Genomic DNA, 27,306 nt, shown 5'->3' with positions numbered 1-27,306 from the left:
ACCAAATATCAAAACAAGTTGTATTGAAATCTTTGCCTTTGTGGACCCGAATATAATATATCGTAAAACAAGCTGTCCAAATCTAAAGTTCTTTTACAAATAAAACATCAAATTATTTATTTTTGAATCAGTTTAAAAAAAATCTGATCACCTCAAAATCAATTTAATTGTTATCTAATGTATATCTGTATTATTATCGGGAGAAAGTGTAGAAATCCCGAAAAACGATAAACGTCATGTTTGAATCTTTCCTAAGTATTACTGCTCGTATTCTTCATGATCTACTCCAGGAATGTTAGCATACATTATACCGATTTCCTGAAGGAATTCCTTGAAGAAATTTGAACGGACGAATTTTAAGAATATTTGCTGTAGTATTAACTTAAGTTAAATTTTAAATGCATTTTTAAGAATGTATGGAGATTTTACGTTACAAATTAATCGAGTAATGTAATGTGTGAGTTATCATTGGATGGAATACTAGAGAAGTTCCTAGATAAATTTCTGGAGGACCTCGGTCGAATTGAGGAATTCCTGAAAAAGTCCTTAATAAATTTCCTCGAATTATTTTTGGAACAATTCCTGGCAGTACCCATAATTGAATTCTTGAATGAATGCATATGAAAATATATGAAAGAATAAGTGGAAAAATCTGCGGATGAATTCTTGTCTCTAAACGAATTACTTCAAAAACTTTGGAATAAACCTTTGTGAATTTTCTTGAAAAAACTCCTGTGATGCCTGAAGATCTACTACAGTAACACATTCACAACAGTAACAACACACTGTGTAACAGTAGTAACACATTGTGCATCATTCGCAGTTTATTACCTATGAAAGTATTCTCATATTCAGAAGAACATTTCAAGGCAAATTACAAAAATGGTTTAAAAACCAACCAAGACTTACGCAGTTTTGGCAACCACAGTACATATATAACAATCTCTTTTTTTTTTTTTTGTTAAAAATGTCGACACTTGTAGTGACGAACCATTCAAAGTTTATTGAACAAATAGCTTAACGCAACATTCATACAGCTTTCAGAACTAAAGCATGTGTTATCATATTTTACTCATACGAAAAGAAAAATAAACTCGATTGACTGGCCATTACAGAACACTCTTATGATGACACTGCCAACAGTGTCTACACTTACACTGTTCGACAAAAAAAATTTTTTGGCTGGATCAGGGACGCGGTTATATGGGTCTTGAAGTGCAAGAAAAGTGTAGAAGGAGGCCGTTTTCAAATGATTTGCAGCACCCCTGGATTAGTTTTTGACAAAGTTTGAAAATTTTGCATTTTTCGTCAAAGAAAGCGTAATAAGCAAAATATCAATATATTTTCAAATTCAATTATTCAACCATTGAATTAGTCAAATCAATATTTTTTACCCTAGATCGCTTCAGGGAAACGTGCACCATTTCAGAAAAATATTGGCATCATTTTTATATATGAATTTGGAATGTTAACGATCATTAAACAAGCATACGAGGATGTGCACCATATAAATACTACTTATTTTTCTATTCCACCCATCTGGTTCATTATATAATAATTATTATAGGTTCAAGAAGACGCTTGATTATGATTTATTTTTTTGCTCCATTTTATAAAGCAATGAGCAATGCAATCCAGTAACATTTGAGTTCAACAAGGATACGACTACGGAAAATTGATGTGTCTGTGATGTGATGTGATGTGAATAGGGCTGGTTGGTCTAATAAACTCTCAGCAGAAATACAAAATTTATATAGGTTGGACACTGACATGTAAGTGGTCTTACATGCGCTAGTCGGTTTATCAGGAGACGATGTCAGTAAAAAAATGTGATAACATTGTTATTTGCAATTTCTAAATATTTCGATAGGTACTCATTAATAATTGTTTACTTATCGTGACATTCATTTTCCTCGGAATATCCCTAGGAAAATTACAGAATACACCCGATTCTGTTTTTGCACGGGGGATGCGTACCGTGCAAAAAAAAGTTTTCAGTTCAAAATTTCAAAAACCGTGCAAAAAAAGTAACACCATTTCTCGACGTTTCATGCAAAAATAAGGTTTTGGTGGAAAAAAAATGTATGGAAACTTTTTTTGCACGGCCGTGTAAAAAAAATCCGTGCAAAAACAGAATCGGGTGTAACATAAATTAGCAACAAATAATTTAGTAATCATCATTATCACATTTTTTGCGAAAGCCGCTCAGGCAGGCATGAGTTCTTTTTGATTCAGTCTGTGCACAATATTTATCATTTGTGAAAATTGATTTAGTGGTAACATGCCTGCTTCTTACTTGTAAGATGAAACAATTTCTGGTTAAACCATTTCCGATATTTTTTTATTTTTCGGTTCTAAATTTCACATGTTTTTTGGCAATTTTAATCAAACTTTCAGTTTTGAGATTTGGAATGAATTTCACAAATAATTGCGATATATTCAAAATGAGTAAAACACTTGTTTTTCTGTGTCTTCTTGTTTAAAGAAAGAAAAATAGAAATTACGTGAAGTTTCGCAAAATTGTTTATCACAAATGTATGGATAAATTGTTTCTTCACTTAATTGAAAAGCATTTTTACTCGTTTCGAGGATATGGGAATGGGGGCTAGACTGATGCAAATTTTGAAATTTTTGCTCCCCTATGCTTAAACGGTGTCAATTATTATTAAAATCATTCTCCCAAAATTTGAAGTGATTTGAAAGAAATTTGGTTGTACACACGCCATGTGAAGTTTGTATGGAAATTACTATGGAAAAGCCAAACCTTTTGTGTTCAGTCCTCTATCTGCTCGTCATAATGAAATATGAAAAAGCGAAAACACTCTTCCCATGTGAAATCTTCCCAGCTACAACTTTGCCGAAGACCACATTTTGTTGGGACGTAATGATAGTTTGTTATTCTTGATTCCAAAGTCTAAACCATGTTGAGATGATCATTCAATTACTTTCAAAGCAACACTGCTTTTTTGCTGTAGAACATAGTAGCCTGGATTACTTTGATCTATTCTTCCCGCCAGGAGCACCACTGTTGCCTGCCGAATAGTTGTGGAAGCTTACTGAAGGCAAACCCACTTTATGATGATGAATAACAATTTTTCCTGATGTCCAATCAAAAAGTGGTCTTCGGCAAAGTTGTAGCTGGAAGAATTTCACATGAGAACAGTGTGTTCACTTTTCCATAAAATATTATGACGAAGATATAGAGGGCTGAACACAAAAGGTTGGCGTTTTCCATAGTAATCTCCATATAAATTTCAAATGGCGTGTGCACAGTCAAATTTCTTCCAAATCATTTCAAATTTTGGGAGGATGCTTTTTACCATAAATTAAATCGTTTAAGCATAGGGGAGCAAAAATTTCGAAATTTGCATCACTCTAATGGGGGCTCATAAATGGACACGTTTGTCCTTATATGGGAGACGAGTTTAAAATTAACCTTAATGGTCGACTTCTTTATGTTTCCAATATGCTTACAACTAAACACAATTGAAGAAAACATCCCATTGAACAAGAAACTAACGCTCCATTTGAAAGTTTGATTAAAATTGCTGAAAAATATGTAAAATGTAGAACCAACAAAAAAATCGGAAATGGTTTAACCAGAAATTGTATCATCTTACAAGTAAGAAGTAGGCCTGTTACCACTAAATCAGTTTTCACAAATGATTAGTATTGTGCACAAACTGAATCAAAAAGATCTCATGCCTGCCTGAGTGGCTGTCAAATGTTGTCACAAAAAATGTGGAAATGTTGATTACTGAATTATTGGTTGCTATTTTACGTTAGTCTGTAATTTCTAGGGATATTCTGATAAAAAAGGACCTCACGATAGGTAATCTATTCTTAATGAGTACCTTTAAAAATCTTTGGAAATCGCAAATAACATTATTATGACATTTTTCACAGACTTCGCCAGATAAATTGACTAGCTCATGTAAGACCACGTACATGTCAGTGTCCAACCTAATTTTTTATTACTGCCAAATCATTTGAAAACGGCCTCTTTCTACACTTTTCTTGCACTTCAAGACCCATATAACCGCGTCCCTGATCCAGCCAAAAATTTTTTTTTGTCGAACAGTATTATAGTGTCGAACCATTCAAATTTTTTTTTTCAATAGGGTCCTAAAGCCCTGTCCCAATTTTAGTATCAAACGCTTAAGTTTAGGCCAGAAACACATGTTTACTCAATTTTTAAATGATTTTCATTGATTTAAGTACAAAAAACATTTTTCTATGATTTTTAAGATTTTGTCACGCCCCTTGGTTTAAACTCAAATTTTGGGTATATTTTGTTTTCCGTGTCCCTTCCGAAATGTCAGATAGGAACAACCCCAGTGTTAAAACTATAAGCCCTGTGGCAATTTTGTCGAAAAAGTGAATGTCAAACATGATCACAAGTGTCAAGGTTCATATTTGGAACTATTTTAAAAATTGAATTTTAAAAAGGTTATAGCCGTTATTTGAGCTAGAAAAACTGCTAAAGTAGTTGCAAGAACATGCTCTTTCGTATTATAAAATAAAAACAAGAATTCATTAAACATTTTAAGACCCAATTGCAAAAAGAAAGGTATTTTCGTCTCACTGTTGTAACGATTAAAATTGCAGTCATACATATTTACAGATTTGAAATAAAAGTATGAAACGAGCTCACCAATTAATCGTTCATCCTTGACTGAGCAGCCACAATCTACTTTCAGCTTCACTTACAACATACAGACTCCACTCGGAAACAAACAAAGTGCAAACCAAGAAAGCGAACTTGAGCGCTTGGCCCTTCGTATCGTACTACCAGCAAATCGCGTGCAAAATGAGGAGGAAACACCCAACCGACTCGTTCGCTCGGGCTCTTTTGAGGCACTGCCTTACAAATCGCGCGCAAATCTAGGCAAAAAAAAAACAAAACAACAAACCGACTCGTTTACTCGAACTCTTTCCAAGCACTCTCAAAATGATTTTATTCAAATTTAAATAAAATTCATGTGTGTACATGTATACGTACATACTATTATCAAAGTTATCCCAAAATCTAAAATCTACTTTCGATTGTATGAAAAATGATGGCATAATGAACACACGGGGCGAAATTGACACCTCCTTTTTCTCCAAGAATAGTTTAGTGGAATACCGAGTTCTGTTTGATCATTCGACCTTGACGCTTGCTCCTACGGGGGCCAGCGACGAGGGCAGGATCAAACATGTCGAGCGTCGGTCTAGTAAGTGGAAAAGTGGCGTGATCGGTTAGTTCTTTTTGATCCTTTGACCTTGACGCTTGCTGCTGGGCAGTGTGTCAAGAAAGCTAAGTTTTTTTTTTCCTTTTCGGGTCGCGCGCCTTTTTTTCTGAGTGCTTTTATATAGCCGAGCAAACGAGTGAGGCTGAGAGTGGATTGTGGCTGCACAGTGAAGGATAAAGGATCAATTGGTGAGCTCGTTTCATGCTACTATTTCTAATCTATAAAATATGTATGACTGCACATTTAATCGTTACAATTGTGGGACGTAAATATGAATTTTCAACAAACTATGAATTGTTCGTCACTGTGAGTGTCGACACAAACTCTGATTCATGAATTATTTATGTTTCACATTTTTTTATTTTCAGAACACCCCTTTTTACCTTTATTTTTGTAATTAAAAAAAATTGAATGGTTCGACACTACAAGTGTAGACTTGCGAAAAGTTCACTTTATTCAACAAACTTTGGATGGTTCGCCACTGTAAGTGTCGGCATAAGAATAAGAGTGTTCTATGATATTCCAACCAATCAAGTTTTTTGTTTCTTTTCAAATAAGTAAAATATAATAACACATGCTTTCGTCCTGACAGCTGTAGGAATGTTACATTTAGGTATTTGTTCAACTAACTTTGAATTGTTCGTTACCTAAAGTGTCGGCATAATTTTCCACTACATAGAAATTGTTCATATCAAATGAAAATATTATATTTACAAATAAGCATGTATATATCTCACAAATCATTATTTATCATGGTCTAATCGCTTATCAAAGTGAATCCTGTGACCCAACGATCCTTCCCATTAACAAACATCCCTCCCAGTAACCTTTGTGGAGATGCAGAGGCAAACACGGTCTCCAAATAGCAAAGGTTACACACTAACATTCCTTCCCCCAATCCCACCTGACTGCAAGGACGTGGCCGGCGCCGTTATTGACCCTGTATAAATAGAGGCACTGAATTATGCACATTGAAGAAGATTATGGCCAATCCCAGCCAAACTTCTAGTTGATTCTTTGTGCATTTTCACTGACTTCGGTCAATCACGGAATAGCAACCATTGATATGTGTAGTCAGTCTAAGCTAAGCTAAGCTAAGAATAGTTTAGTGGAATACCTATAAATAAACGCAAAACCGAGTTTAGTACTAAACCATTCAATTCCGCTAGAGTTTGTTGTATCCTTGAAGACGTCATTACAGTTGAGCTCTAAATAGGGTAGTCGGGGCGGTTTGGCCAATGGGGTGGAATGAGCACCCCTTGAAAACTGCGTAAATTCTTGAAATTTCATCTGAAATAACATGCAATCCCAAAGCTGATGAGGAAACTAAGCAATAAGCATGTTATAAGTCAGTGTTCAAAACTCAAAGAAAAAGAAATAAATGATATTCGAAAAAAAAACTGCCCACATTGTCCCGAATGGCTATTTTAAATTTTATCATTTCAGAATGACTGTTTAACTGTTAGAATGTTCTTAAAAATATATATCTTCTTGAGTGTAGTGTTCATAAGTACTAATAACTTTCAAGTGTAGTAATAAAATAATTGATTTTTTGGTTTATATGAGATTATTTTGCAATCAAAAATGGGGTGCTCATATCACCCCATCAGTAAAAAAATCGACTCGAAGGAAATCATGCGGATCTAGTGTATTCATCTAAAAATTGTTGGAAATCATACAAACATTCGAAAAATTCATAATATTTTCAGCACACGCTATGTCTGAACCAGACGATTATAAAAATCGAATGTATATCGGATTTTTTCTCGCTAGCGATCAGTATTTGATCCATATTTTTATAATCGGAAGGTTTTAAAATATTCTATCGGTGAAATTTTTTCCATACATTTTGTATGGGCTGAAATGCGCCGAAAAACGAGGTTTTCATGGGTTTTAGTATGAAAAATAGCTGAAAAGTTTAAAAAATCAAAATTTCACCGATAGAATATTTTAAAACCTTCCGATTATGAAAATATGGATCAAATACTGATCTCTAGCGAGAAAAAATCCTATGTACATTCGATTTTTATAATCGTCTGGTTCAGACATGGCGTGCAGCACTTTTATCGACTTTTCCTTAAGGTGGCCAAACTGCCCCACTTTCTGTCAAAGGATACAAACTCTAGCGGAACTAAATGATATCTAATCTAATCTATTCTAATCTAAGTGCTTGCACAGCCAATATTGAAAAGCATCCTGGAAATACCAAAATTTCTTCAGATATTTTCTTGTCAGCATTTTTATTTGCAGCACATCAAAGATATGATACAAATATTAAAATGACCAGGCCAGCTGTGCAGACTTTGGGTTTGAAGATACTTGAAAAACTCACGGCTATCAGATTATTCACGTATGAATAACATGATAGACGCATTTTTTCAATTTTACAAAGGATGAACCGCGAACAACCGTACCAACCATTTCATTTGAAGGGGTAAGTAAAATCGTTGGATGTGGCGTTACTTAAAATTTTGGTCTCCTTTTCTTGGGATGGGACACAGGTTTTTCTTCCCTATGTCCTGACTCTAAAGTCAAGGAAGGAATTCATCCCTTCCCATTATTTAGATGGGTGCAGAACCACTTGGGCACTTCCATGATTCACTTTGGCATGGGGGGTTTTCCTCGGCCGAATTGTCTGAAACTTTGAATCAAAAGTGCCAAGAATAGGATCCGGCTCCCTACGATGGCAAATTAATATAATAACCCACAAAGAATTAAAAGGAACGTTCTCACCCAGTATGCTCAACATGCGTCTCATCTTCTCATCATGTCACTGATTTCACGAGCTGCACAAGCATGTATTGCAATTTTAGAGATAACTTTCCGTTCTACTGCTGAATAGTAAGCTACCGCAGCAGTCACATTACTGATTTTTACAAAGCATCATCGATCGGTTGCGAAGACACCTTGGAAACCACGCTGATGACTGTTTTCAGATTTTTTCAAAGCTTTGTACTCTACTAGCATACTTCGATTAGATGGTTTTGTTCAATGATACAATGATTCTCAAGCCTGCGGTAGAACTTCGACAGCTGCGGTAGAACATGGCGGCTACCGCAGAACGGAAAATTTTCTAAAGACCCGCAATAATTTTCACTTTTTTAGCGCGAAACACATCAAACGTAAAACTTAACCAAACTCAATTTGGATGGAATGCTATTGATTGTCAAATGGTTACCGTAAAATAGCAGAAAAACGGTCACAATATTCTAAGATTCGCGGTAAAGTTTAAGAAAATGCTAAACACATGCTGTATTAGCCAAATCACAATTCGACCATCCGAATTGAAAAAAAAATCGCGAAACGATGACAAACGTGACAAAAAAAACAAAAGCAGCCAACTTGCGCCACAACCTGCTGCGATCTCCTCTAGCGGAACTAAATGATATAGTACTAAATTCGGTTTTTCGTTTATTTAGTTTTTTCTTGCTAAGTTGCTAGTTGAAAGGGGGATCCCTTTCAACTATCAGAACGTTTGACACCCATTAATAATGAAGTTTTCACTAAGTTTCACGATTTTCGACCCAATTTTCTATATCATTTTTCTGACATTTGATATGATTTTTCTCACCATGACTGAATGCTGCACGTCGCATTGATTACGAACTTGAACACCAGCCAAGGATAACTGAGAAATATTGCCATTTCATGGTCTTAAAATAACCATTTGCTTACATTTGCCTACATTCGAAATAATTCGTTATGCATTCTTTCAACAGCAATCTATAACTATGACTCCAGTGCTTGTTTTGAAAATATAAATTAAAATCTTTTGAACATAGTGCAGAGATAATGAGATTTTCGTCTAAAAAGCTATCTAAGTTACCACATTTTACGGTGCAAATCAATAGAATAAATGGTCGGTGTACAGACAGACTGGACCAAGTGCTTTTTCATGGTTTCAGAAAAAACGTACCCCAGGCATTCGAAATATCAAAATATTGGCATCATATGCTGTAATAATAGAACTTATCTATTTGATGATACCGTAAAATGGGGTGAAGTTGATCACTTTCGAGCGATTCTGTTCTGTAACTCCTAGTAGAATGCATGCAATATTATCCATATATTTTTAAAACATGTACTGGTTGGATATCTATCGAATCATACAAACAAAATCTTGACGAAATGTTCATTTAACTACAAAAATGTATTTTAAAAATCAAAAAGTGGAGTTTTTGATTCCGGGGTGAAGTTGATCAATTATTGCGATAAGTTTCCTAAAATAAAAAGATATGCTATTCACTAAATTTGGGGTCGCTGAATCTGGATCAACTTTCAAAAATCTTACAACTCAATGATATATCGGTCAATTTTAAATTTGAATGTTGTAAATTACAGAACACACCATATTAAACGCCTAAATGCATGCAATTTTCTTTGAAATTAGCAACTCGCGCGCAAAAAAAATACATTTTTTACTCAGAAAATGATTGTTTATTCACAATGCAAACTCAAAACTGGATTCACAGAACATATCTGGAATCTATGAAACAGTTTATTTAAATGGTGTCTTTATATTGCCTTGTCAACAGATGATTGTTTGGAGAAGAACCCTTCAACAGTTCATCAAACATTTCATAAAAAATCTGTTTTTCCATGGTATAATTATCTTGAATGTCATACCGAACATAGGAACATCAAGAGCAGCCATCAGATAATACGACGTCAAAGAAATTGTGCTAATTGAATTCGAATCATAGCTCTCTTGACAGTTTATACATGTGGGTACGTGAATGATCAACTTCTCCCCACTGATCAACTACACCCCGAATTACGGTACATCTGTTTGTAAATGGCATCGTAAAAATCAGAATCGATAGAGCCCTTAACGTATCTTTAGAACGCCAAAATATCATCTGGTCCAGTCTGTCTGAACGCCGACCAGATGTAAAGTGCAAAATAACATATTGTTTTATGGTTAACCAGTTGGAAAATATGATATTGTCACAATAAAATCTATTGCATTTTAATAATATTTCTTATCGGGGAAATCAGGATCATGCAAAAATCGTTTGAAATTACCCGAGGCTAGGCTAGGGACACGCTGAGCGAACTCGTTTGCGTTATTTATGTCTGTGCTGTAGCAAAAAGGGGGCTCTTCTCCACACAGGGCAACACCTCCCCATTGATCACATTCACAAAAGCACTTGGGAAAAACTTCACAGCCGCAAATGGGTGGCAGCCGCCGCACGACACACAGAGCGTGAGGGAGCAGGCAAAATTAATTATCGGTCCAATTATGGGGTGATTGAAATTCTGGACAGTATAGGGCAGTTCTGGTGGAGCTTCAATCAAACACTAATACCACTTCTTTCGACCGTCGGTTGCAGTTCTTCACGCGAAGAGCCTAGCTTGTGGATATATTCTATAGTTGTGGGAAATTGAGGTTAGATTGGTAAGTCACTGAAGTGTATCTATTTCACTAGAATATATTCTCTCTAAAGAGGTGTTTGATTGTCCTAAATTATTGTAGGTATGTGTATAATAAGCATAATAATTTGTACACTCGTTCAGTTTGAATTGATTACTCCCACATAGAGTATGCTTCGGAATAATAATCAGGCTTCAGAGTATTCTTCTTCTTTCTGGCTTGACGTCCCAATATGGACTTATGAGCACTTCCTATGGCGTATCGACCAAGAATCGTTTGTAAAGGGTTAGCCCTGTCGAGATTGGTACTGCCTATAGCAACCATGTCCTGACAGAAACTGCGTCAGGTGGAAGTTCACTGCCATATGCTTTTTTTATACTAATCTGGCATATTTGGTATTAGTCGATGGATCCATCTACCTTCAGTGGAGTTATCCCATTCCTGCGTTCAACCTCTGAGCGTTGTCTCTTTACACTCGTTGCGGACTCCTCTGGTAACTCTTGAACATCTTCCTCTGCTATGATGTACACGGCCTTTGAGATATCATTCGGTATGCGCTTGCTACTCTTAAGTACATGATCCTATACGTGCTTTCTAACTGCTTTAGGTTTCTGCTCGTTCCAAGTGCTTTTGACCAGATTGGTCCTCCATACCTTAGTATAGATAGCGCCACGCTTGCCAGGAGCATGTGTTTGCTTACCATTACAGCAGAGCTGTTAGACATCATCCTCGATAGCGCCGCTATAACCGTAGATGCCCTTTTCAAGTCATATTCAACGTGGCTAACGAAGCTGAACTTATCATCGATCGTTACCCCAAGATGCCTAAGGGATCACCTACCTACAGTGAATCAATTGTCATCCAACACGCAGCAACAAAGACATTGTCATCTCCTGTTCTTGTTGCAACAATTTAATTCCGCAACATCAATTTATCACCACTTGAACAGAATATGACAATGATCGATCATCCCGTGCACAGCGATTTTCCGGGCTTCGAATTGCAATTTTCGAGAACTTTCTCCGTGTTAGTAAACATTGACACATTATCTAACAGCATACATTAAACAAATTTGGTTTTTTGTTTGAAATAACTGATTAATCGTGAGTTGAAAAAGTTGCAACAATGTTGCGCTCTGTGATTGTCATGACAATATTGCTTCTGATTTTATCGTTATCCGCAAAAGTTGAAACAAACGGTTGTGAGCGAGCCTTCTTTGTTGTTTGTTTTTCGTCTGTTTTGATGACAATTTGATTCACTGCCTACCTACCTACCGAGATAAGCGCCCGTTGGTCGAACTTGCGGTTATTGACCACCACCACCTCTTGTGACGGGCCAGTCCTAGTTTCCTAGACTTCATCAATTCCTCAACTATAGTAATAGCTGTCAACTCTACTTCGATTCGCCATAGACTACTAAGGTGATATCGTCGGCGAAGCCAACAATCTTAACACCCGTTGGAAGGGGTAGTCTCAGTACGTTATCGTACATCGCATTCCATGACAGCGGTCTCAGGATTGATCCTTGAGGTACTCCCGCGATAATTCGAACGCTTTTCTGCCCCTCTTCTGTGTCATACAGTAGAATCCTACCATCAAAATAGCTTTCAGAAAGCTTACACAACTGCACCGGTACCTTGAGGCGATGAAGTGCGTGTGGTATTGCTTCCCAGCTTGCGCTGTTGAACGCATTCTGCACATCCAGAGTGACAATCGCGCAGTAATGGATGCCGCTCCTTTTATGCTCGATCGCGACCCGGAGCTCTCTGGTCTTCACGCCATCTCCTTTGCAGCAACGACATAATCGCCGTTATTCCCCTGTTCACCGCATTCCAGTTGCTTTCATGCTGGCACATGTTCTGCACTATGTTGTCCGGATTTATGACGCTTCGTATATCCCTGAATCGAGGGCAGTCGAATATAACATGCTCCGGTGTCTTCTCGATATTTGGACAGGCCGGACAATGTGGAGATTCTGCGTGTCCGAATCTGTGCAGATATTTCCGGAAGCATCCATGGCCTGACAGAAACTGGGTCAGGAAGAAGTTGACTTCTCCATGCTTTCTGGTCGTCCACACCGACACGTTAGGAATACGCCTGTAGGTCCACCTTCCTTTCTCCGTATTATTCCACTCCTGCTGCCACCTGACCATTGTTTCCAACCTAATGGTATTCCTCACATTCTTAGTGTCCCTTTGATGGTAGCATGCGATGTCCTCAGCCAGAGTGATGCAGATGGGGATCATTCCGGTGATAACGGGCACTGCCTCCGATGATATAGAGCGGTAGGCACTCGCCACCCGTATAGCTATGAGCCGGAACGTACCTGCCAGCTTATCTCGGTAACGTTTGGTTCCCAACGCTGCAGCCCAAGCCGGGACTCCATACCTCAGTATAGACGATGATACGGTCGCCAGAAGACGCCTCGTGCAGCTTCTTAGTCTCCAATGTTGGGCATGGTCCTTGCTACGGTGTAAGCAGCTTTCGCTGCCTTTTCGCAGGCATAGTCTACGTTGCTGTAGCATGTCGTCGACCATTACTCCAAGATGCTTTAAAGAGCGCTTCGATGGGATTGCATGCATTGCATATTGGTCTATACGAAGCAGGATCTCCCGGTTTTGGCAGTAACACCAGAAAGATGCCATCTGTCTGGGAAGCAGCCTTCCGCTAGACACTTCTGCAACGCTGTCCTGAATATGTCTGAGAACGCCAAGATTGCTGCCCTTAGCGCTACATTAGGAATCGCTATGAGTATAACCGTCATCAACGTGCCAATAAAAGGTTAGGACTACAAAACGTCACGTCGATTCTGCACCATTTCTGCGGAAGTTACTCACTGTACCCACATTTGCCAGCTCTACATTACTGGCTACATCGATGTCACACTGCTCTTTAAGGATAGCCGAGACCTCCGCTGCATCGGTGATCTCATCCAGATTTTTACACTGGAGAGTCGCCTCTGCAGTTAGGGATCTTACATCAACCTCGTCGTCAAGTACTTCTTGTGCCACTTGTTTATAGACTGCACCCTTTTACTTGGCGTCCTTCTCTAAAACAAGGATCATTTCACCAATCCTATAGGATATATAGGATACGGACTATAGTCCGCACATCTGCGTCCAATGGCGATAACTTTTTCGTGCTTCGCATTGCCTTCATGACTTCGGAGTATTTCGCCTGCTCCATTTTGAAAACGAGGAACTCGCCTAGGTTCCTACGATTCACTGTCTTCTGTTTAGGATTCTCCTTGGTCGCCATTTCCGGTTTTATCCGGTTGGTGTATATAGTGTTTTTTTTTTTGTTTTTTACAAGGGGGAAATCTGCAAACAGATCCCCTGAGAAGATAACTCAGGGAATGCGGGGATGACGCACCAACGACGACCCGCTAAAACCAGCCTATGCACTGTGCATGAGCAATTCATTTAGAATTGCTCAAGTGGTGAACAGTGCATCGACATGACCCTTGGACTCAGACCCTCATCTCCCCGGAACCACCTTACGGTATTTCTTCGGGAAGGGACCAGTGCATATAGCACAACACGTGTAGCAGAAGTAACCTAGGCAAACTGCTTCTCCTAGCCGACTTAAACAATGTTACAAGGGACCAGCCTCGGCAGGGCTAATCCTCTGCAGCCAACTCTTGGTCGGCGCGCCATAGACGCTGCAATTCTAACATAATGTGAGTGACAGCCGTAGTTACTGCATTCCAGCACTCGGCATCCGCACACATTATCTCTATAATATTGTCGGGGGACGTGTCCCCTCCGCATGTAGTGAGCATGCGACCTCTCACAACAATGAAACGGGGGCAATCGAACACGACATGCTCCGCTGTTTCCTCTACACCAGCACAATTGGGGCACGCAGGAGATTCTGAGTGCCCGAACCTATGCAGGTACTGTCTATAGCAACCATGTCCTGACAGAAACTGCGTCAGGTGGAAGTTCACTTCCCCATGGCTTCTACCATACCAATCTGACACATTTGGTATTAGTCGATGGGTCCATCTGCCCTTACACGCAGAAAATTCTTGCATGATTGACATAACTTTTCCGATAGTTGTTTTAACATGCCGGGATACAATTGTTACAAACATATTTTCGGTGTTTCTAAACTGACAGTATGGTTTGCCCAATCGCTTTTGCGTTTGTTTCTGTCTTCCATCACATAATTATTTCAATTATATTATTGTTGAATTAGCTTTCCGCACATTTTTACTTTGAAACGTTATGAGCTGTACCGCGAAAAACCGCTGTTTACCAACAAGCGATGTTGGAGTAGATGTAAGTTAATGCGCTCTCACTCTCAAGATAGTGGTTTGAATTCCTGCTCCCATTTTTATTTACATTTTGTCGCATTTTTGCAATGTCGATAAAGAAGATTCGTGCCGGTTTTGACAACACAACATCAACAATAATACCATTGTCATGATTGTATATTAATATTGAGTCAATCATATCTATGGTTGATTCAATTATTTTGTGTAGTTGAACCAATCATACCAAATAGTTAAACCAGCCATAGATATTGTTGAATCAATTTTAATGTATGTTTGACTGAAATTCAATGTAAAATATGATTGATCTAACAGCAAATATGATTGACTGGACAATTCTTTTTTCTCCGTGTAGTGGAGTTATCCCATTCCTGCTGCCAGCTTCTGAGCGTTTCCTCTTTACACGTGTCGCGGACTCCTCTGGTACCCCTTTGGTTGAAGCATTGAACATCTTCCTTGATGATGAGCCCGATGGGCGTCATCCCGGCTATGATGCACACGGCCTCTTTAGATACCGTCCGGTATGCACTTGCTACTCTTAAGCACATTATCCTGTACGTGCTTTCCAACCGCTTTAGGTTTCTGTTCGTTCTAAGCGCTTTTGACCAGATTGGTCCTCCATACCTTAGTATGGATAGCGCCACGCTTGCCAGCAGTTTGCGTTTGCTGGCAATTACAGCAGAGCTGTTAGACATCATCCTCGAAAGCGCCGCTATAGCCGTAGATGCCCTTTTACAGGCATATTCAACGTGGCTAGCGAAGCTCAGCTTGTCATCGATCATTACCCCAAGATGCCTAAGGGATCGCTTGGACTCTATAGTGCAATCACCTACCGAGATAAGCGCCCGTTGCTCGGACTTGCGGTTGTTGACCACCACCACCTCAGTCTTGTGACGGGCCAGTCCTAGTTTCCTAGACTTCATCCATTCCTCAACCAGGGAAATAGAGTGCGCTGCTGTCAACTCTACTTCCTCCATCGATTCACCATAGACCACTAGGGTGATATCGTCGGCGAAGCCAACAATCTTAACACCCGTCGGAAGGGGCAGCCTCAGTACGTCATCGTACATCGCATTCCATAACAGCGGGCCCAGGATTGAACCTTGAGGTACTCCCGCGGTAATTCGAACGCTTTTCTGTCCCTCCTCTGTGTCATACAGTAGAATCCTACCATCAAAATAGCTTTCTAGAAGCTTACACAACTGCACCGGTACCTTGAGGCGGTGAAGCGCGTGTGCTATTGCTTCCCAGCTTGCGCTGTTGAACGCATTCTTCACATCCAGAGTGACAACCGCGCAGTAACGGATGCCGCTCCTTTTATGCTCGATTGCCACCTCAGCTGTTTGAACGACCGACTGGATGGCGTCCAGAGTAGATTTACCTTTTCTGAATCCAAACTGGTTGTTGGACAGGCCGTCCGCACTCTCCGTATACGGTACTAGTCTGTTGAGAATCAACCTCTCCAATAACTTGCCCGTCGTATCTAGTAGACAGATAGGTCTATACGCCGACGGGTCACCTGGTGGTTTCCCCGCCTTTGGTAGTAGCACCAATTTCTGTCGCTTCCATACATCCGGGAAGATTCCTTGATCAATGCAGCGTTGCATCGTGGTTCTGAACATGTCCGGATCCGTGTTCACTGCCGCTTTTAAGGCAACATTCGGGATACCATCGGGTCCCGGTGCCTTGTTTGACGCGAATGATTTCACGACTTCTGCCAGCTCTTCGTTCGTCACTCTCGCCACTTCTTCTCCTTCATCTGCCGCATACGGCGCTGGGGGCCATGGGCTTATGGGATGGTGCGGGAAGAGTACATCGATTATCGATCGCAGCAACTCGGGCGATTTCTCTTGGGGCGCTATGGCTCCTTTGGTCTTAGCCATTACCACTCTGTAGGCGTCACCCCATGGACTAGAATTGGCACTCTCGCATAGACTTTCAAAGCATGCCCGTTTTCGACTCTTGATTTCCTTTTTGAGAGCCAACTTTGCCTCTCTGAATGCTGCACCGCGTTCCTCTCTTTGTGCTTCTGTGCGTGCGCGTTGCATTCTTCGTCTAGCCCGAAGGCAGATTGCTCGAAGATTTGCAATTGATTCGCACCACCAATACACTGACGGCCTGTTCTCTCTAGGAGGGGCTTTTCTCGGCATGGAAGCATCACACGCTCGTGATATCATAGCAACTAGCTCTTCATCGTTTAGGTCCAGAGTGTTTCGTTCGCGCCTCAGGGCTTCAGTGAATACTTCGCCGTCGAAGCGCGCTGTTTTCCATCCTCGGGCTTGGGTCGAGTTACATCGCGCTGCCTTCTGCCCGCCTGGTATTATACTATAGCGAATCGATTGATGATCGCTATGAGTATAACCGTCATCAACGCGCCAGTTCATGGTACCTAAAAGGTTAGGACTACAAAACGTCACGTCGATGATCGATTCTGCACCATTTCTGCGGAAGGTACTCACTGTACCCACATTTGCCAGCTCTACATTTAATGCGGCCAGGGATTCCAACAATAGCTGGCCTCTTTGATTGGTGCAGCGGCTACCCCACTCCACTGCCCATGCATTGAAGTCGCCAGCTATCACTACTGGCTGCCGATTAGCTAGTTCGGCCATCATCCTGTCAACCATGTGGGAAAATTCCTCAATCGACCACCTTGGGGGCGCGTAACAACTGCAATAGAACACGCCGTTGATTTTTGCTATCGCAAAACCGTCATTTGAGCTAGAGACTACTTCTTGGATTGGGTATCGTCCTGTCGTCCCTATAGCTGCTAGCTGTTGAGACCTATCCGCCACCCAGTTCCCGTTGTTGGCTGGTATGCGGTATGGGTCCGATAATAACACCACGTCAGTCTTGGTTTCCGAGACTGACTGCCAAAGGAGCTGCTGGGCTGCATCACAGTGGTTTAAATTTAACTGTGTTACTTCCGTTTTGGCTGCTTTGATACTCCGCTTGTGCCCGGACATTTGGGTCCGCCCGTTAAGTGTCCGTTGTCTGCTCTGTCGACACATATTAGGCACTTAGCGATTTGCTTACAATCGCTTGCCCTATGGCCTTCAACGCCGCATTTTCTGCACATCTTACTTCTGTCGGGACCATTGCAATTCCACGACTTATGGCCCTTCCCGAAACACTTGAAGCAAACTTCAGGAGGCTGTTGTATGCTCAGCCGGCAAACCGACCAGCCTACCTTGAGTATGCCCAAGTTCTTCGCTTTGTTGGCCTCTGCGACCGGCAGCCTGATCGCCGCCACCTGGGTGCCCTGCGGGCCCTTTCTAAGGTGGATGGCCTTACTGGCTACGTCGATGTCACACTGCTCTTTGAGGGCAGCCGAGACCTCCGCTGCATCGGTGATCTCATCCAGATTTTTACACTGGAGAGTCGCTTCAGCAGTAAGGGATCTTACATCAACCTCGTCACCAAGTACTTCTTGTGCCAGTTGCTTATAGACTGCACCCTTTTCCTTGGCGTCCTTCTTTAAGACTAGGATCATTTCACCAATCCTAGTTCGCCTTATGCTTCGCACGTCTGCGCCCAATGGCAATAGCTTCTCTGTGCTTCGCATCGCCTTCAGAACCTCGGCGTATTTTGCTTCCTCCGTTTTGATAACGAGGGCTTCGCCTAAATTCCTACGTTTCGCTGTTTTCGGTTTAGCGCTCTCCTTGGGCTCCGTTTTCGGTTTCCTCTGTTTTTTCTTATTTCCAACTCGTATCCACGGGTTGCTGTTGCCTTGCGCCCGTGGTTCCTGTGGATGCACTGCCTGGTTCCGGTTAACCCGTGGCTCCTTTTTCTTGGCTTTCTTGGCCTTAGGATTGGTGTTGGCCTCTCCTTTGTTGCCATGTCCTCTTGATCGCGGGGCTTGGCTCGTGCCAGCTTTTCCGCTTTGGAGGACGGCCGCGTAGGTCACTTTTCCCTTAGCAACCATACGTCTTTTCGCCACGTATTCATCCCCGGAAGCTTCCCTCTTCCGCATCGCGTATCGAATAATATCATCAGATATATTCGCGTTGCCTGTGAAGGAAAACACTTCGGTCTGACACGACCTAGTGTCTTTTTGGCCTTCTACCTTGCCCAGTTGTTCCTTGGCTTTCTCGTAGTCCTGCTTTGCAGCTAGGACTGATTGTCGCAATTTCAGTAGACTTGTTTTCAAGTCTTTGCTGATATTTGTTTTGCTTTTAACATATTCGATGATGACATCAAGTTGCTCGGCAGCTACCTGCATTTTAGGGAGGTACTCCCTATTGCGATCCATGGCCTCGATTAGTCCCGGGCCATCGGTCACCACACATGTTGCACTGGAGCGGCCAGTGCCTGCCGTCGTCACAGTATCTAGGCTTTTGCCCACACTGTTTTCAATAAAGTTGGTCGCCTCCTTCCTTGGCGGGAACCTTAGCCGGTTACTGATAGGTCCAGAAGCCTCTCCTTCACATTCCGCTAGTTGTTTGTTTTGGTTGATCATCTCTTATGGGTCCCCCTAAGAGCCGCTATCCATCTCCGCTGGAATAGTCGCCTTTATAATCCCATGGTTATCTATGCAAGCAGGGAGGCCATGCTAGGGTTGACATAGTCCTTTATGGGGTACTATGTTCAGAGCCGGATCGGCGCAGGTCAGGTAATGGCATCTGAGCCTACTCCCGCCCAGTTGGAACAACCAGGCGACGGATTTGGAACGTACTCTAAGGCCTGCCACGGTTTTACGGGACGGGGGCAGCCTGCGCCATTAACCCACTCGCCGTTTCGGGCCAGTGTCACCCGACCCTACTAAGGGAGTAGAATGTCGCCGCTGTCAGCCTCAAAGCATATTATCCAGTACATATACCGTTACTTGTCCTTTGTCGTGCGCTGCCAGTATACATAATTGGGGCCGTACTGGCGTTGGTCCCAATGTGCTCGAAGCACTCCTACTCGTAATTCCATGCCTTGTCCGTTTGTATCGCGACCAGTATGCCATAATCAGGATCTCACTGGTATCAATCCTGATGTGCCGGTTGGCACTCCTGTTAGTTTGGGCTAGGGTACTTTAAGCGGCACCGGTCGCTGTGACAGAGTTGCATTCGGATTTTTGTGGTTTTTATGAAGGTTCATCAGAGCCCACTGCGAACTTCACCACATCCTGGGCAACTCCCCAACTCGCAGAGGTCCTGGGGGGGGGTCTAAATTTTGAATACAATTTATCAATATTGGTAATCTGTCTCACTTCTACCAAAGAAGTCTTCTCATTTGATTGCTATGAGCTGGCTTCTTTTCCTACCAATGGCATAAATCATAAACTTATTATTTTTCAATTTTGCATATGGAACCATTCATCCCATATAACATTACCCGTTGCATCAAATTGGGTGGATTTAGCGAAACGCAATTGCAAATTTCCCTACATCATTATTGTTAGCGCCTCAGTTAACGCGAATTTAATTGATTCGCTAAATTAGTTTTTCGTAACCCCCACCGCACATTCGGACTCATCGCGGTCGCGTCATACCGTGAAGAGAGCCAATAGAATAAAACTGTTTATATATAGGTAACTGCTCTGCGATGGTCGTTTGGGTGACCGATGTGGTAAATATTTGTTTGACAATTTCGCGCCCCAGTGACTGCGGAGCAACTAAATTATGCGACTGCTGATGTTGATCGATGGCTTAAAAAGTGTACTAGATGAAACGAATCACTTTGCACCAGACAATGCACCGGGACAATGCGCTTTTTCTATTCATAAATATCCAATGGATAGGTTCGCACATTTCAGTATTGTGTTTAAACGCAATACTCTGCAGTTTCGTGCTTTGCATTCTAAAATCAATAATTGAAAATTCTAAACTCTAACTGATCGGTTCTAATGCTGTATCTAGAAAAAATGTTAACAATGATTGATTGCCAATGGAATGCTAGCGCGTGTAATAATTTATAAATAGGTAGAAGAAAAAAGGCTCGAACATGTGTAAAACATCAATTCAGGATCAATACGTAACAAATATATGTGTTGATTTACTTTTCAAAATGAATAACTGCAATGAGATAAGCAGGGTGACCAGCGCACCGAGAAATCGGGAAAACCGGGAAATATGCAGGAATTTTATATCACCGGGAGAAAACCGAAATATACGTGAATTACCGGGAAAATGCTTCATTTTGGCCTAGAAATACCTTGACCATGTCCTTGCAACTGGCAAAATAGTTTGCTTGACATTTGTTTAAGGATCTCAAATATAATTAGCGAATTACATCCAGAATTTTACTGGTATCATAACCTTGAGGTACGGTTATAATAATTAAAATTGATCTTTAGATTCGTTTTTTTTATGCCAGTCTGGTAGGGAGTCGATTTCTATTATTGGTATTTTTCTGCCGTCACGGAAGTGACTAAGTAGTTCTTTCCCTTGCAATGTTTTTTATGACGCATTTTTTCTGCAATTTTTGTGGAACTTTTTGAAATTAGCTGTTAGCTGTTTTTTGCTAGCGATGTTCATGTGTGAACATTTTCAGAAATAACCTGAATGAATCCATTACAACGAATTTTTACGCTAAGAAGCTATTGTCATACACCAATATTGATATTTTTTGGCTTAGTATGGTGTACCTTACAAAAGTTCAGTGTTACCAGAACTTACTTCAAACACGAAATCTAGTAAAATCTTATATCAGAAATACATGTTTCGATAAACTTTGCAGATTTTGACATAATTGCAGAACATCATATAACTGCTATAGAATAGAGATAAATTGTTGATTTTTTGCTTTAAACATCGCTTTTGTTGAATCTATCAAAAGATATGAAACATATGTTTTGAAGTTCAATTTACACCTGGGTAATCCAAAAATAAGCCTATATGCACCGAGCTGTTGCACCAGATCGACAACAAGCCTCTTAATATTGGTATGAAAAACGTTGTTATCGATCATTTAAGGAACCAAATATCGAAAAGACTTTATTAAAATCGGTTGTTTGAAAAATCGTGAAATTGCAAATTTTGAATCCTGCACGATTTTTAGAATATCTGTTACGCTTTTTTTTCAAAGTCAGGTTTTTATCCTTTATTTACGACCGGGATATTTTTTAAAATACCGGGAAATAACCGGGAGAAAACCGGGAATTTGAAATCAAATATTCACTGGCCACCCTGGATAAGCGTAATAGCACTCAGCAAGTTACGTAAATTCCTAGAACCTACTGTCCTCACCCATTGTTGCATCATTCACGCCCCTTAGTTACAGACAGAAGCATGGGACTAATTTGTATCATTTCATCCGTTCAGTGTATATTTTTATTAAAAGAATTTAAATTTGATGTAGAAGACATATAAATTAATGAGTCTTGTATTTAAAGTACTTACCGATTGTTTCATCATAACAAAAGCGTTCTTCTATGCAGTTCCAATAAAAGTCCTCCCAACAACTGAAATTAAAATAAAAAGAAATTATTGTTAAACGCGAGAAAAAAGAAGCAATTATCGAACAAAAAAGAAACAATACGATGACAAATAATAAAATATAATCAGAATAAGAATCTAAATAAAAATAATGGAATGGTTATTGTATGTCACGAAATAGCTTGAGAACGAGCTATCGGATTTCAGAAATTCTTCCATTGTTATGTTCCTAAAGTGTTTCGACGTGTTTTTGATTACAGAAAGCACAGATTATTGAACGAAAAAGTTGTAAAAACGGGACTTTTCATGGCGTTTTTCAACAGCCTTCTTGATGGGACCACTAGTATAAAATAAATTAAATAGGAATACAACCAGAATGATAAGAAAAAAAAATAATTGGAAGAGAAAAGCAATTTCATACGAAATGAGTTGGAATAGAATTTGTGTGAAATCGAATGGGAACTAGATTATACCCCGTTTGGCATAAAGTCCTTTGGCATAAGGTCGTTTGGCATACATCCGTTTGGAATAAGGTCATTTGGCATAATGGCCGTTTGGCATATTGATTGACTTAGAATGAATATCGGCATTTTTGAATCTTTTATTGAGATCAACACCACCGAGCCTATAGCAAAAATTTTTGGAAGGTTCTTAACAAGCGTGGTGTTCGTTCGGAGATTTTCCAAGCTATGAATGGCAAAAATTAATGATAAAAGAAGGGAAAATTTATTTGCAAAATATTAAAAGCTCTAATCGAAAGATCTATTATCCCCTCTACCGGAAGCTTCATTTTTTACCGTCAAAAAAATATTCAATTCGTGATAACTTTTTTGTTTCTCGATATTTTTAATAGAAATATTAGTAGGTTAATGCTTCTACTATATTTTTGCACCATTTTTTCACAAGTTGAGATCGCAGCAAGCCGTGCGCGCGGGTTGCTGCGTTTTTCTGTCAAGTTTACTTCGGTTCCGCGATATTTTCAATAGAATCGGTTGATAATGCTATGGCACTTGTATGTGCTCTAAAAAAGTTTTGTAAAGTGATAAGTGTTTTTTTTCCACAAAAATTAAGACGGGTGTCTCGAAAAGTTGTGTTTTACACTTTTTTAGCATTTCAAATCATAAATTTTTACTTTGTTCCGCTGGTGGCCCGGCGAGTACTACGCCACCAGTAGTGTTTTTTTTTTGTAAAAAGTGAGATCTCAATAGAATTTATATCAGTTCTAGGTGTGACATCTGCGGGGAAGTACTTTTATACAATGAATGCTGGAAAACCCAAGTTTAAAGTTCACATGGGATAGCATTCTTTTATGATCATTGAGTTACACGAAGTTGAATATTTGAATCAAATGCACTGTCCGGTTTTTCACATAGCATTACGTAAGCAGTTTGAACGAGGGCAAAGCATATGCACGGTCGTTGAGATCTATTAAGCCACGAATCAATAGAATCTCAATCCCGTTTTCCAACAAAGGAATTGGAATTCCTTGTGGAAACTGCTTCTTCATTCGACGATATGACTAATTGACTGATTTGGTGAGTTTGTTCCGATTTAACTACTTAACTTCAATGATATCAGGAGTATGTTTACATCACAGGGTAGGGTCATTTTTTTTCTCGTTTCAGAGAGCGAGCAATGGCGCTTAAAACAAAGCTCATTAGCTAGGACACTAGGTGGAAATATCTGTATCCCATCCCTGGAAAACAAACGCGCATGGAGTGACATTAACTTTCATAGCTACGTCACTCCCATCGTTGACAGAATCATTTCATACACACTTGCACACAACTACAAAAAAAAAATACAGTCGAAGCTCGTTATAACGACAACTTTTATTGCAGCAAAAGCTCTCTATAACGACATTTTTCGGTCCTTTGAAGTACATTTCAGTGTTATAATCATTCTCTATAACGATTTTTCTCTATTACGCCGGTCCCTTTCGATGTCATTATAATAAGCTTCGACTGTATACTATACTAAATTACACTTACACAGAAATTGAATCCGGTCGTATCATTCGCCTATAGTGAATCCTAGACCATTCCCTTCCCTATCATCCAACTCCTTGACATCTATGAGGGCGTCGGTAAGTCGCTGGCCTCTCTTTAAGTAGGTGTCATATCATCATTATCCTTCCCTTTCCTCGTAACGGAGAAGATGGGCGTGGCCGGCAATGGAAATTGTCATCTCTGACTTCCGATTGAACAGCTATTTCATCCTCAATAGTTTTTCATAAGTAATTGGAATAAGAGTGGTAAAGTAAATAACATAACAGCTTTCAGTATGCAATCTACGAAATACTCCGTTACCACGCAACGCAACGCATTTTTGCACCATTTTTTCACAAGTTCTCAAAAAACTCTTTTAGCTTAAGAACCCGTGTCGATATTAATCATTGATGATCTAGTTTTAAAGATATTCCGATGTTCCTTGGGGGACCGACATTCTCTATATAAAATATCTTTGGCGGTTATTTTGTTTTCAAAAAAAAAAATACAAAATGTGGGCTATATTAGACCAATTTATAAAGAGCTACTCTGATAAAATCATTCAAATCGGTTTAGTATTATTGGAGTTATGGGAGTATTACGATACGATGTTTTTTTAAGTTTTCAAGATCTTTATCTGGCCAGCGTGGTTCCAGACACATAAATGCTTATTATTCAAAAACGGCTGCACCAAACTGCTTCATTTTGTCACAACATACTCTAATCAATTTGATGCTTTGAAGAGTGAATATCTGAATACGATAAAAATTCTGTAGCCTGAGATATTTACGTGGGTTATGGCTACGCGTCGGTCTCCCAAGGAATTTCGGAATATCTCCGGATCCAGATGATCAATTATTAATTTCGATACAGATTCTAAGACTAGAAGAGTTTTTTAGAACTTGTGAAAAAATGGAGCAAAAATATCGAAAACAAAACAGTTATCGCGCAAAAATAGCCTATATACGAGAGCAGATTATTTTTTAAAATGGCAAAACTTTTCAACGATGCGATATAAATTTTAATTTTGGAAGTGTATATCAAAAACACCGTCTATTATTAAAAGAACGGAAAGTTTGTGAAATAATTTATACCTCGAAAGGAGATCATGCGTTTTCAAAAATAAAATATGTTGAATATTGGAAGGTTCTAAAGCAATTTTCATTTTAACAGCACGTCTTGCAAGAATTTATCAAACAGCAAAATATAAAAATGGTTAACATTTAGCTTAACTAAATAATAAAATTTAAAGCAGTATAAATATAAAGAACAGCCTATTTTTAAAAGAAGGCAAAATTTATTATTGAACCAATAGAAGATTAGACGCCAAAAATTATTGCTGCGTAATTAAACGAAAAGACATAAAAAATTGCGTTCAGAATCATCCAAGTGATTGTACTTCTTTTCCTCGAATGCCGTTTCTCCGAACGTTGTTTCCCCGAATGCCTCGAATGACCGGTTTCCCCGAAAAGTGGAGCAGTTTAAATAAGAGCTATAATAGTCTTCAGTGGCTGAATAATGAATGAGAAAGAACGATAAGCAACCAAAAGAAGGGGTATTCTGTCATTCTCGACTCGACACGTGTTAGCAAAAAGCTGGGGGCGGTAAAACTCGAAAGAATTGCCAATTAAATTAAGAAGGGTGCATGGCCAGTTCGTTCACCACCCTGAAATGTATAAAGTAACGACAATTATGAGTGCTAAAAACTTTTCGGGGAAGTGGGCTAATCGGGGAAACGGGAACTAGCATTCGGTGAACTGGCGTTCGGCATAACGACATTCGGGGAAAAGTAGCACAACCCATCGAAGTAACTGCAGTAATCGATTTCTCTTTTCGTTAATAACTTGAGCAGATCAATGTTGTCGATTGCCGCCCTTTTGTCGATTGGAAACAAAACAATATTTAAAAAGTATAGCTCCAAAGAACAGCCTATGTATAAAAGAAGGTGAAATTTAATTCAATTTTAAGAAAAAGTTTTTATACCTTCAATTATGGTTACATCATATTAGGAAAAACAAACATAGAACGTTTGAAAGAAGGGTAAATTTGTACTAAATATATAAAAATCTTCAGTGCAATAATATATTCCAATAGCGACACTCAAAAGGATAATTATTTTTTTATAGAAGGGTAATTTCTGGATAAATAATAAAATACTATTGGCAATAACTTTCCTAATATGCTTTATTTAATTTAAGAGCAAATGATTGTTCAATAAAGTGTCATTTTGTATCAATTGGTTCCAAAACAAGCCTGATGTCATCAGAAATATTCATTAGAAACGTAAAAACGAATGTCATCTTAAGAAATTATTGGTTTCAGACTCATTATGCCAAACGACCATTATGCCAAACGACCATTATGCCAAACGACCATTATGCCAAACTACTTTATGACAAATGACCATTATGCCAAATGACCTACCACCTGGGAACTAATAATATCTAACGAAATGGAATGAAGTCGAATGATATATAATGCAATAGGATAAAACAAAATGAAATACAATTTAAATTATTGAAATACTCTAGGAATAAAATAGGAATAGAATTTGAATATAAAAGGAATAGAATAGAAATAGAACAGGAACAGAATAGGAGTAAAAATGGAATAGGATAGGAATGTAAGTGAAATATAATAGGAATAAAATAGGAATATAATAGGAATAGAATAGCGATGGAATTGGAATAGAATAGGAAGAGAATAGGCATAGAATAGGAATAGTTTCTGTTTCTTTTTCTTATTTAGGGATTTTCTGCCGTAGGCAGGTTTAGTAGAACTTATTAAATGCCTTTGTACGTGTTTTGATACCTTTCTTAATCTCCGGGGACCACCAATGGAAAGCCTTACGGTCAGGTGTGTTGCTTGTTTTTTTTTTTGATGCGCTTGCCGCTTGGGTTAGGATAAACGAAAACTCAAATATGCTACTTGGTAGGTTATTACTAATTGATGCGCAGATGTTGTTGTTATAGGCGGCCAAATCCGCCTGGTTATATAACCAGCGGGGTCGTCTAGTGGTGGTAGGAGCCTCGGCGGCTACTGAGATTAGCAAGGGGTGAAGATCGCTTCCG

General features: G+C 39.6%; 1 protein-coding gene across 3 annotated transcripts in view; it reads right to left on the bottom strand.

Moving 5' to 3' along the window:
• The window catches only part of LOC5567651, a 97,350-nt gene that overhangs the window by 16,342 nt on the left and 53,702 nt on the right, over nt 1–27,306 (bottom strand). For all 3 annotated transcript variants that reach the window (XM_001651796.2, XM_021844662.1, XM_021844661.1), the window contains exon 3: nt 22,212–22,273. In XM_001651796.2, coding sequence (XP_001651846.1) covers nt 22,212–22,273 — 62 coding nt within the window. The remainder of the gene's footprint in view (nt 1–22,211; nt 22,274–27,306) is intronic.

The sequence above is a fragment of the Aedes aegypti genome, chromosome 2 (genome assembly GCF_002204515.2).
Source record: "Aedes aegypti strain LVP_AGWG chromosome 2, AaegL5.0 Primary Assembly, whole genome shotgun sequence".
Lineage (NCBI taxonomy): Eukaryota > Metazoa > Arthropoda > Insecta > Diptera > Culicidae > Aedes > Aedes aegypti.
Note: the sequence above shows the minus strand (reverse complement) of the source record. Positions and strands in the feature narration are given on the sequence as shown.